Source organism: Lissotriton helveticus, chromosome 1_1 (assembly GCF_964261635.1).
Source record: "Lissotriton helveticus chromosome 1_1, aLisHel1.1, whole genome shotgun sequence".
NCBI classification, from domain to species: domain Eukaryota; kingdom Metazoa; phylum Chordata; class Amphibia; order Caudata; family Salamandridae; genus Lissotriton; species Lissotriton helveticus.
The window spans coordinates 1,728,494,183-1,728,507,417 of record NC_136057.1 but is presented as its reverse complement, the minus strand read 5'-3'; the positions used below and the strand labels follow the sequence as shown (position 1 = coordinate 1,728,507,417).

Here is a 13,235-nt window from a genome sequence, read left to right as displayed (position 1 = left end):
TTTGCGGGCCCTCCACTGGCTTCCCATTGAGAGGAGAGTGGAGTTCAAGGCCCTCACTACATGCCATCGTATTTTGAGCGGTAAAGCGCCTGCTCCGCTCAAGAGTCTGGTAACCCACTATGAGCCCACACGCAGTCTACGGTCCTCGCAGACTGGGCTGCTAAAGGTCCCCAGAGTATCGAAGGCGCGTATGGGAGGCAGATCTTTTAGATACCTCGCTCCCAGGTGCTGGAATGCCCTTCCTTTGGAACTGCGACTAGAACGATCTGAAGTTCTGTTCAGGAAAAAACTTAAAACATACCTTTTCAGCAGGTAGCCTTCTGTGGGAGGGGGGGGGCAGCCATTTCACTTATCACAGCGCGGGGACACGCCAGTGGCGTAACCAGGCGCTTTACAAATGCCCAAATAAATAAATAAATAAATATCAACAGACCACTTACAGGCTGCTATTCATACCATATCTGGGAGTCAACCGTGTTTGACCTCATTTCTCAATACTAGTGCAGCTGGTTTTGATGTACGCCTTCCACCTTATTTTATTTCTACAAACAAGGACTTTTGCCACTAGTCCTTCAACAGGATCAACATTTGGAAGGTTCTCCAGAGTCTTAGTGACACTGCAGTGAGAAAGGGTGTTGGCCATGTGTGTAAAATAGAGAAAGCTGCACTGATTCATTTCCATGAGTGTTTTGATGTACACCAGTCTTCTTTGCACATGGGAGAAAATCAGAGTGAAAAACTGAAATAAATTAACCTGCACCTCTGCAGACATTATGTGTTTTTTCTATGGGCTTCCTAAAATTCTAAAATGGAGAATCTGTTCTCACTTCTAGACTTGAGCAGCCAGTCTCTTCATTTGCTTAAGTTTAGCCAGAGGCAGTACACATTATTTGTGATCCAAGTACATGATCATAGGTTTCGTCTTAAAAATGATAAATTTGTGATTTCGGGACCTTGCAAGTAGGTGAAATATTCCACTCTTTATGAATATCCCATGATGGAGAATTTTTCAGTAATGTTGTGTGTTGAAAATCTGTTATTAATCGTTACTCTTTCACTTCTTGAACAAAAGTGATCTCTCTCCATTTACTGTCTTCAATTAATGTCTTGCTAATAGTATTCATTTATTGGTTTATTTTCACAGATACTATGTGACTCTCTCCTTGACTGATGACACTCTCATGCTATAACCAAAATATTTCTCACTCGTTGCACTTTCCATTCTTCACCATGTTCTCCTCCTTGTTCTCTTTCCTTCTATCTCCGTGTATTCTTAGTTTTTTTTTCTGCCTTTTGCTCTTTTTTTCTCCCCGCCACCACCCTCCCCCCGCCTTTCTAATCCATGGGTCTGTTTGTCTTCCTTGCTATTCTCCGTCTTTAAAAGTCTCCTTCTTTCCATCAACAGATCACTTTGGGGAGAGCAACCAAAGATAATCAGATTGATGTTGATTTGTCGTTAGAGGGTCCTGCCTGGAAGATTTCGCGGAAACAAGGTTGGATGACAAAACCCTCTGCCTCTGTATCCTTCTCCCTGTATAGCCCTTCTTCAATTCACAACTCTGTCCGCTGTCAAGCAGTTAGCATGCATGTGCCTGACAGATCACAGGACAATTCATCAAACCATTTTTTAGCTTTGGTATGAAGTTGTGTAATTGTCTACTTTTTAACAGTATTTTGGTGTCTAATGCCAGCATAGGAAACAGTGACATCTTCAGATATCCCTCAACCTCATTATGAAAATCTCCTAAGCAAACAACTTGTAGTCCTCTGAAGCTTTGTGCAAGGGGACTAAATTGGTATAATAGAACAACACACATTCCTCAGCATCAGGGTACCAGTTTGTTATCTTTTTATTGTATGTCCCCTTCTAAACTTTTTTAGGAGGAATACTTTTTTTTAACAGCAGAGAGTCTGCTTTCCAAACTGGCTAAAGGAGGGATTTCTTCACGACTGCAGGGTTGTACAGAGAAGCCTGTGTCAGAGCATTTTGTTTGTAGTGTGGGATTGGTAGTCACCCCTCTGCTATTGTCTTACTTACAGGTGTCATTAAGCTTAAAAACAATGGAGACTTCTTCATTGCCAATGAGGGGCGTAGACCCATTTATATTGATGGCCGTCCTGTTTTGCCTGGAAGCAAGTGGAAGCTGAACAATAACTCTGTGGTGGAGGTAAGAAAAACTTCATCTGATGTGTCTTGCTCTACTTCTTGTCTACCATCACTGTGCTGCCTTCTTTCTATATCTTTGTTCAGTGTTTGACTCTGCTCCCTGACCTCCCTTCAGTTTGGTTTCCTCCTGCAATGGACATTTATGTTTTCTGTCTTTTCTACAATGCCCGTTCACTTCCTTTCTCCTTCCTACTCCTTGGTGCCCAGCTGTACTGCCTTTCTATGGCTACCATATACCTCAATGTCACTTCCAACCTTTAATCCAGTCCCAGGATTTCATAGAACATACAACCATCTGTCTGATAGAGACATCTAGTTGCAGATACCTTATCTTTGAACTTCCATGCGTCAGGCTGGATCCAGAAGATTTTTCTTAGCAGTACCCCAGTGTGGTGGTAGATGGCTTCAGTTGACTCCTCGTGACGTTGTGACATCCGCATCGTATATAACTGCCACTCCAGCACGCTAACGACTGTTCTTTTCTTTCCGCACCAGCAAACGCTGATCCGTTAAAGAGAGCTACCCCCTTTTATTTTTTGACCGACTTTGTTTGACTTTTTGTCGACTTCGTTGGTGCGTTTAGGAGTCATGTCAAGCAAGAAGACTTCTGGGTTCAACCCATGTGGCGCTTGTCGGCCATGTCGGTCATGGACCCTAATTCGCTTTTTCTCTGGTGCCTGGAGTGTGACCAAATCGCCTAGTCGTGCTCCGATTGCCAGGCCATGGCGCTGAAGGCTTTGAGGGATTGGTCCCTAAAGCTTCTTGCGACCCTGTGTCCAGCACCGCGGAGGTCGCCTCGTCTGTCTCAATCCCGGTCCAGGTCTCAGTCGAGAGGAATGTCAGCGGACTGCTCTGGTGAGTCGAAATCCTCTTCGTCGAAGTTGTCCAAGTCAGGTAAGAGGCACACAAAAACCACAAGTCGGAGCGTGTTTGGACTTCACCTCACCAGTCTTGTGACGCAGCAGAGGAACCTCGGCGTTCAGGGCCCCGTTCTAAGGAGCGGGTGCCTGGGTCGTCTCCGCTTTTCCCTCCCTTTCCAGGTCTGGGAGCAACCCTATCCCAGCTGAAGGAGTTTTATGGCGCCATGTGCGTCGTATTTGGGTGGCCTGCCCCTGTCAGCGTGCCTTTGGACCCTGCAGGCTCAGAAGACAGAGGAGGCCCCTTGGTACCCTTGCCAGCGGCGCCAGCCCGGCACTACACCCTCCAATTGACCTGTTCCCGGGTCCGGACCAACGCCGGTCACACCTCCACAGCGACCTTCGCCAGTGTCTTGTCCGGTGCTGAAGGTCCTCAGTGTCGCATCCTCGTTCCCGATGAGACAGAGACAGTTATTTTATTTCTAGAACCAAGCCTAGTGCAGGTAAGTGAAATAATACTTTGCAAAATCTTATGCAGTGTTTTACAATTGAATGCAGTTGGTTTAGTTACAGGTAAGTCAACAGTTCGGAATTTCTTTTATAGTTACTTTACAGATGACTATGCGTTACTTTTTAGATTACTTTTCAGATTGCTTTTGCTAATCAGTGTGATATCCCTAGATATCACACAGACATCTCCTTGATAAAAGGTAAGTAATTCACATGTGCAGTTTTTCAATGTATCATACAAACTAACTCCACACTTGGAACAATTTAAAAGAAAAGCTGTCAATGCAATCCTATGGGAGAAAATGGAGTTAACGGTTTGCAGGTAAGTACTTATTTGTGGGCGTAGGTATTCTGGGGTTAGAACCAGGGTTCCGCCAGGGTCGGGGATGTACTCTTAGAACCCCCCCAGCAGCACTAGGGTGGCCAGATGCAGAGTGCTGAGACCCATCACTCCTATCCTGTCCTCTCTTCGATGGCTTCTGATCGAGGCAAGATCTATCTACAAAACTGCCTGCTTTACGCATAAAGCCTTGCTCACGTCCTCCCCTCGTTACCTGGCAAACAAATTGATATTGTCCGGAGGGTCGCGACCCTCGCGCAATGCGGAAAAGCTTCTGCTTGAGCCCTCCCGTCTGCAATAGGGAAAGATCGATGGCACAATCCTCCTCAGGCAATGCGGTGAGAATCTGGAACTTACTTCCCCCATTGCTCCGGGCTACCTCCTCTACCCAGGTCTTCAAAGCGGATCTCAAATCGCTCCTCTTTAAAAGACACTTTCAGAACTAATACTTTCATGCTCGGGCCCCTCTTGGAAGTTCACTCCTCATTGTAAATTTTTATTTTTTTCCTGTATATTCGACGGGGAATCACTTTTCGGTCAACACATTGAAGACGCCCTCCAGGCGATTAAAAAGGATACCGACCACGCACATGCTCTTGGCACTTTACAATTTAAAAAGCAGCCTTTTTGTGGTGCGAGGGGTCGTGGTTCCTCCTATTCTTTTCGAGGAGGCTACAATCCAAACCGGCAGAACCAATTCTATCAGGGACAACAGCATTACTGTTCCTCCCAGCAACAGCAGTCTTTTCGTCAGCCGCCAGGTGCCTCTTATAAGCAGTACAGAGGGAAATCTTCCTACAGGGGCAGAGATTCCTCAAAAAAGCAGTGACAGCCGCCGCCTGCCAACCACTCTACCCATCAACCCAACCAAGGTTGGAGGGCGCGAAGCTCCCATTTCTTCTCAAACTGGTCTGCCATAACTACGATCGATGGGTTTTCGACATAGTGTCCAGAGGACACACTCTAGAAATTGTCAAATTTTCCCCAAATTCTCCTCCCAGAGGTCCTACTCCTGCACATCTGAAGAAACTTTTATGCCATATCAGTCATGTTGAAGAAAGGAGCGATCGAAGTGGTACCAAATTTACAAAAGGGTGTAGGTTTCTATTCAAGATTCTTCCTCATCAAGAAAAAATCGGGGGAGTGGCGCCCCATTCTGACACCTTTGTTCCCTCAACAAGTTCCTCAAGAAACAATCATTCCGGATGTTGTCTCTCCAAGAAGTACTTCAATTACTGTCTCAAAGGGGATTACATGACAACACTGGACCGTCAGGATGCCTATTTTCATGTCCCCATCCTACCCAGACACAGGAAATTCCTGCACTTCGGAGTGGCTGGCAGAGACTTCCAATTCAAGGGCCTTCCCTTTGGCCTCCGCTCTGCGCCTCAAGTGTTTACCAAGGTCTTTGCACCGGTGGCAGCACACCTTCGTCAAGCTGGTTTCCAAATATTTCCCTACCTCGACGACTGCCTTATAAAGGCACAGTCGTTCACAGTTGCAACCAGACACACTCTAACATGCAGGTCTCCGTTTCAGTCACAGAGCCTTTCCATAAATCTGGAGAAGTCGCACTTCACCCCCTCTCAAGTGCAGACTTTCTTGGGAGCCATCATAAACACTCAGCAAGCAAAGGCGTTTGTATCAAACGAAAGACAACAACAAATTTGCAAACTGGCATCTCTCCTCCGCACAAGAAAGTCCGTTTCTGTTCGACAGTTCAAGTCGCTTCAGGGGATGCTATCCTCCTGCATCCCTCTAATTCCCAACGGTCACCTCAAAATAAGACCCTTACAGGAGGAACTCGACAAACAATGGCAACAGGTATCGGGGTCCTTCGACGAGCTCGTCAACATCACATTTCGGATGCAAAGAGCGTTGTTATGGTGGACTCACATGCCAAACATCTCAGCAGGCCGCTCGTTTGTAGTGGCCGCTCCAAATTTCATCTTCACGACCGACGCCTCCCTCGGGGGTGGGGGCGCATCTTCAGGGCCTCACAGTCAAGGGGAAATGGCATACACAGCAACGAACTTGGCACATTACCCACTTGGAACGACTGCCGATATTACTGGCGCTGAAATCCTTTCGCACCCTCCTTCATGGAGCTTCAGTGTTGATCCGGACGAACAACACAACAGGCATGCATTATGTAAAGGAACAAGGAGGCACAAGGTCCACTTTGCTTTCCCTACAAGCTCAGCAAATCTGGAATTGTGCAATTCAACATCAAATAACTTTAACAGCAGTTCATGTTCCGGGAGTGTCCAACATTCTAGCGGACTGCCTGAGCAGGTCAATCTCGTCCAACCACGAGTGGGAACTTCATCAACTAATGCTGGACTGCATCTTTCAGCTTTGCGGATGCCCCAATCTGGATTTGTTTGCGACCAAACGGAACCACAAATGCCCATTCTACGCAAATTGGCTTTCCCAGCCAGGGTCGTACGGGAATGCTTTTTTGATGAACGGGTCAAAAATTTATGCTAGCGCTTTTCCACCGATTCCTCTAGTCCCAAGGGTGCTTCGGAAAATGCAGAGAGAACCCTGTTGCATTGTTCTCATAGCACCCAGATGGCCTCACCAGATTTGGTTTTCAGAGCTACTCCTTCTGTCGGAGTGTGATCCGATTGTGCTTCGTCCAATTCCTGATGTTCTTACTACGAACCAAGGACAGGTCTGCCATCCTGATTCAACATCTCTGCGATTGGCAGCCTGGTGCCTGAACACTATGAGTTTGCCAACTTAGTTATCCCTTTGGACTGCAGGGAGGTCCTTGCTAACACCAGAACATCCTTCACTATGAAAACTTACAAACTTAAGTGGAAATGGTTTTGTCTTTGGTGTGAAGCTTCAAATGTTCACCCGGTTCATTCTACGCCGGAACAACTTTTGCCTTTTTTCTTACAATTAGCGTAATTTGGGCTCTCTCACTCTACCCTTAAGGTTTTTCTGGCCGCAATTTCCAGATTCCGACAAGATGGTTCAAACAGTCTCTTTATTCTTTAAGAATAATACAACAATTTTTCAAAGGCTTATTTCGAATGTTTCCGCCAATTCAACGTCCACCTCTGTCTTGGGGTCTGAACATTGTGTTGGCTCAAATCATGATGTCCCCATTTGAGCCCCTTCATAAGGCTGATCTCAAATTCATCTCTTGGAAGACTTCATTGCTTTTAGCTCTTACTTCTGCTCGACGAGTCGGCGACATACAGGCTGTTACTATTAAACCGCCTTTTCTTCAATTCACCAAGGACTCTGTGGTGCTCCGCACTAACCCGGCCTTTATCCCTAAAGTACCTTCTGATTTCCACTTAAGTGAACCAGTCATCTTAAAGACTTTTTTCCCTAATCCCCAGTCACCGGCGAAAAAGACTTTACACTATTTTGATGTTAGGTGTTTAAAATGTTATCTGCAAAAAACAGCCAATGTCCGTAAAACTGATTAACTGTTTATAGCCAACGGCAGAATGCGTAAAGGACATCCAGTAACTAAACAGACAATTTCACGTTGGATATCTAGTACAATTTCCTTTTGTCATCAGCAAGCGGGAAAGACACTTCAAACAACGGTCAAGGCACATTCTCACAGAGCAGTCTCCTCTTCTGCTGCTCTCTTTACTGGTGTGCCTCTTCACAAGATTTGTAGAGCTGCAACATGGTCGAGCAGACACCCTTTGCCAAGCACTACTGTCTGGATGCTGCCGACAATGCGGACACAGCAGTGGGGCAAGCAGTACTACGTAATCTTTTTAAGTAAGGTGAGCCTCTGTTTTCTTCCCTCCTCCTGCACAGAATGTATATTTATATGTGTATATATATATATATATATATATATATATATATATATATCGCCAAATCTCCCACACGAAGAAATCAGAGGCCAGACGGGACTTCAGAAAGGAAGCACGTTTAATCGGGAACAACGCAGTGGCGGCGTATGCATTTCCGCACAAAGCCTTCCTCAGCGCCCTGCACTGCATGGACTCCTGCTTCATGTTCACACAATTCTGCTCCTTCGTGGATGCTTGCCACGCCCTTGACTCGCCTCCCCAATGTAGGCAAATATTCAGCACATCTGTTGTTCCTTTTGTATTGTGTCCAAACTACAACTCACAGAGTACATCATGTTCATGTATCCAGGTTGGCGGCACGGGGAGCAGAGAAAACACGTTGTTGCGGGCTGGTCTGTATTCTGCAGGTGAGTGCTACAGGTATCCCCCATTGGAAGTTCCAAATGTCACGGTTACCTCATCGAGTCCCCTCGGACTGCTGCCACCAACTGACATGAAGCCATAGTTGAGTAGGGGCCGTCCATTATGACAATAATGCACCCCTATGGAGATAAAATACCTCAAATCTCCCAAATTGGCTTCACACAGGTCAGCGGTCTCCGGACATCTCGGTACCCCGAGCCGTGTAGACGCTGTAAACAACGTGTTGCCAGTAAGTAGTCCGGGTCACAAATGCAGCAGGGCCAACTGTTCTGCACCCCTGGCTGGTGCAGTATATATATCGCCAAATCTCCCACACAAAGAAATCAGAGGCCAGCGGGGACTTCAGAAAGGAAGCACGTTTAATCAGGAACAACGTTGTGGCAGCGAATGCATTTCAGCACAAAGCCTTCCTCAGCGCCCTGCACTGCATGGACTCCTGCTTCATGTTCACACAATTCTGTTCCTTCGTGGATGCTTGCCACGCCCTTGACTCACCTCCCCCAATGTAGGCAAATATTCAGCACACCTGTTGTTCGTTTTGTATTGTGTCCAAACTACAACTCCCAGAGTACATCATGTTCATGTATCCAGGTTGGCGGCACGGGGAGCAGAGAAAACACGTTGGTGCGGGCTGGTCTGTATTCTGCAGGTGAGTGCTACAGGTATCCCCCATTGGAAGTTCCTAATGTCACAGTTACCTCACCGAGTCCCCCTCGGACTGCTGCCACCAACTGACATGAAGCCATAGTTGAGTAGGGGCCGTCAATTACGACAATAATGCACCCCTACGGAGATAAAACACCTCAAATCTCCCAAATTGGCTTCACACAGGTCGGCGGTCTCCGGACATCTCGGTACCCCGAGCCGTGTAGACGCTGTAAACAACGTGTTGCTAGTAAGTATATATATATTATGATTGACTTATAGTTTGCAATGTACAATTCTGGAATTACTGCTATCTACTCTGATTCAAGCATGTGAATCTATGAAAGACACCCCAATACTGGAGAAGAACATAAGTTACTTACCTGTAAAAATAGATTCACATGCGACCCACCCACCCTCCCCTCAGAGGCTCCTCTCGTTTACTTATGACACTCTTGTGCTAGAAAATCTGAGGATCTGAGCCTCTGAGGAGAAGGTTCTAGAGGGTGCTGATGCCTGACTGGCTGGAGATTGGACTATATCTAATGACTTGGACGAGTTATTAAAGTGACACGTTTTTTCCTATTTATTGCCATTTTTCAATACTTCCTATGGATTTTTTTATCTATGCTATTGTTATACTATGGACGACGGGGAATGATTCAAGCATGTGAATCTATGAAAGACTAATGAGTAGTGCACGCTAAGAATGCAAGTGCATCCCTGTTGTAGAGGCACTCCATGGGGTTCAAAAACAGACTCCAAACTTATGTCGTTTCTTTGTTTTATTTTTTCTTATTTTTCAATTTCTTTTGTAAAGTTTTAGTGATATTAAAGGCATATCACTTGATTATCACGTTTCACAAATCGTATCATGTGAAGTTCCAAATGGTAGATACTCCAATGCATTTCGGGCTGTGCTCATTAGTATTTCATAACGCGCCACACGGACGGAGGCGCTACCTGTGAGAGCACCCAATTAGTTGAACCTTCTACAAAACATATCGTTAAGACATCCAAAATAACTTACGGCAGTGCACCTTCTACCTTCATAGTAATCTATGAAAGACACCAATACTGGAGAAACACCGTTTACAGGTAAGTCACTTATGTTCTTTTGTTGTACATCAATATGCAGGAGGACTCCCAGGCGAATATTACCATCAACATAGCGGACATTTAAGTAGCCCCCTAAAAGTTCGGAGATCTTTTGTAGCCACCCATCACCATTATAGGCTTCTGACCTTGGGGGTGGACATTGAGACTCGAGTTACTTGTCATATTTTTAACTTATTAATGTATTCTTTTTATCGTGTACTTTTATGGTTTTATATATGAAAACAGAATAAAGAATGATTTGAATAAATCACTTACTTTTATACAAAGAATCTTAAATATAGACACCTAAATTGACGGTTTATTTGCTCCCTAAGATAACCTTCAAAAAGCGGAGGGCATGTCTTCTATTAGAATGTGTGTTTTCACTATTGGAGAGCCGTACATCTGTAGTGAACTCTAATGCTGAACAAACACATGGGTTTGCTATAAGAATACAAGTCCTCTTCTTTTTAATTGTACTACGTATATGAAAGGTTGTCTTTGGAATCTGATAAACCTTCATTGTCAAGCTGTGCCTCTTCTCTTTTCCACCATCAATGCCCAGCTCTGCTTTTAGATTCACTCTTTAGGGGCCAGCTCTGCTTCCACTGTTCTCCCTCTTTTCTGGCTTTGCTTCCTGTCTTGTCCCTCTGTAGCTAACCCTTCTGTTTGGCTCTTTGTTCAGCTTCTAGCTCTGCATTCTCTTTGTCCAACATATATGCTAGATATTCTATGTATCGAACACTAAGCTCTTAACTTTCTAAGTTCTCTGAACCTAACATGGCGCCATTTGCCTTTACTCCCACCTCCTTTTCCAGTCTGCTTCATAATATGTACACCTCCTGGCCTTTCAATCTGACACGGGAAATAATATCCCTCCAGTTTTGGATCTTGTATAGGTTCGAACACTTGAATTATTCCCTTTTGGGAATTCTCAGTCGAAATACTATGTCAGCATTGTTAACTTGCTTTCATGAAAGGGGCAACAAGGTGGCAAGGCTCTGACTTCCATTCTTCCAAAGCCCATGTTCTCTACTGCACAGTGCCCATAGCAAATTCAAAAGTGGATCAGCTGTATTGCCTCATGTCAGTGCTGTTTGCCTCCATTCATATATAGGATATGCTTACCATCTTTCAGTAGACCGCACATGCTCAGTCTACTATTTAGCTTCCATCCAGTAAGGTCCGAACTATGCTGATCCTCTCCCTTGGTTACCTACTAACAGATTATGCCTTTCTCATTACTTTTGCCCATTTTATTACATACAATAGATATGGGAAGAGAGCTGTAGATTCTTGTACATTACTTTGTCATACCTTCTAAGATTAACCCTCTCCCTGTCATGGTTTTTCGTTACAGATAGCTGGCCTCAGGTTTGTGTTTCTAATAAATCAAGATCTAATTGCACTGATAAAAGCTGAAGCTGCGAAAATCAATCAGCAGTGACTGGCTGAAGAGGCAGGGGTGGATACCCCTAGGACCATAACTGGCAAATCACCAGGCAACCTGTGGCCTTCCGGCTTGGAGTAATGTCAGACTGGCTGAAGTTGGAGTGTGGTTAGAGCCCACATACACTTAAAGGAGGCCAGAATGCTGATGCTGGAGCAAGGCCAGTCTGCTGGATACTGGAGTGAGGTCACACTACTCTCCTTCACTTTTCACAGCAAGGAGGAGGCAAACTACTGGATTACTCTGTGCTCCTACTTATTCAATGCTGATGGTCATAATTGTTAACACTTCAGAGAGTTATAGATATGGGACACTGAGTGAAGGGGCAGTTGGGTGAAGCCATGCAGCTATATTATGCCCAATCTACTTTGCACTATGAGAGGCAGTCATATTGCCAAACACTGCACCTCTCCTTTAGCGAGAGGTCACAATAATAATCTCTACTGTATTTCTCTGCCCCAAGGACATGTACATACCTGAGACATACTTATGGTTTCAAAGTACTCTTCTGTGCAAATGTTTAAATCAACAGTTTTTAGGGTGGTTTTCCTTTTTTAAAATCAAGAGGTTGAGTTAAACACTTTGTGTCATAAGTCGAAGGTACCTTACACAGAATTGGTGCTTGTGTAGCAGTGGACAAAAAAAGAAGAGTGAAGGCCTGTAATGACCAGAACCATATCCCACCCCCTCACTCCGCAGGTGGGGCCTGATGGGTTATGAGACTAAATTGATCACCCCTTGACAATTTCATGAGGTTCTTTGGTTTAGAGGAATGGGGTATCCCCCCCCCCCCTATTCCTATGCAAAACTGTTGCTGGAATCTGATGTTAAAACAGGGGTCACCTTTGTCCACCTACCATTTCCCTTTCTCCTATGCACCATAATAAAGTTTACATTGAAAAACTATATTGTACATCGGATATAATTTATTGTTGTAGAAAATGTGCAGCATGTAGGAGTTCGAGTAAGCTTTCTTCTCAAGCCATGGTGGTAATTTGATCTGTACATTCCTTCTTCCCTGCTGTAGATAATAAATTGTACCTTGTAACATTCATCCTAGAATGTATTATACAAATAAAATCTCTGACTACCACTAATGGGCTGTTTGTGATGCACCAATTAGACTGCCATTGCGGAATTCATTTCATGGGCTGACGACATCTTGCACAAAAGTAGCACTTCCTACTCGTCACACAACTGCAAAATGTTATAGAGACCCATAATACAATACAGTCAGACTGAACTTTCATTGATAGTCTGTTAATGGGTATGTGTTTGGTGCACAAGTAGCTGAAGCTGCTTTGACTTTCAAACCCCTTGTTTAAGTTGTTTTAAGTGGCTATTCATTCCTCAGTAGAGGACTTAACATTTGGTTCAACAGTGTGAGATTCTTACATTACAGAATGAATCCTTCTTTCACAGAATTTAGTGGGGGGGGGGGTTGCTCTGATTATGAAAACACTTCCACATTTTCGTAGGGGTAAAGGATCAAACTGCTTTCCTTATTTTAACAACTGCACAGAATGTCTGAACCTTTGCCAGTGTATTTTTGGACTATCTTTCACCGGGTTCTCCTGTACTTGTATTTTTAGCACTCTAAATTCATGTTAGCCATGTGTGGCTGTAGATACACATGCTTTGAATATTCCTGCCATCCAGTGTTTGGTCTGAATTTGTGCGCATTGTTTTTCTTCAAATAAGTCTTTCAAGTCACATGGTAATGTGACTCCTTCTCTTGGTGATAATGTGCATAGGCATTGACTCCATTGATTATTTTTCTTCCACCGTCTGGTTTGAACGTGTATTACTGCACTCCATTTCGAGATCAGTTCAGACTCCTTTCGGTTCATAATTCCTCCTTACCCTTGTCGGTATTGTTATCGACCGCATTCCCATCGAAAAAACATTCGGCTCCCACCGAACATAATGCTTCTGGGCCATCATGGCCAGG

At 44.7% G+C, this 13,235-nt stretch overlaps 1 protein-coding gene across 1 annotated transcript in view; it reads left to right on the top strand.

The window, feature by feature from the left end:
- MCRS1 (microspherule protein 1) overlaps window positions 1-12,381 on the top strand; it is a 238,183-nt gene extending 225,802 nt beyond the window's left edge. Inside the window, exons 13-15 of the mRNA XM_078689171.1 lie at window positions 1,406-1,493; window positions 2,041-2,168; window positions 11,195-12,381. Of these exons, the coding sequence (XP_078545297.1) occupies window positions 1,406-1,493; window positions 2,041-2,168; window positions 11,195-11,281 (303 nt within the window). The 3' untranslated portion in view covers window positions 11,282-12,381. The remainder of the gene's footprint in view (window positions 1-1,405; window positions 1,494-2,040; window positions 2,169-11,194) is intronic.
- Window positions 12,382-13,235: the final 854 nt, after the last annotated feature.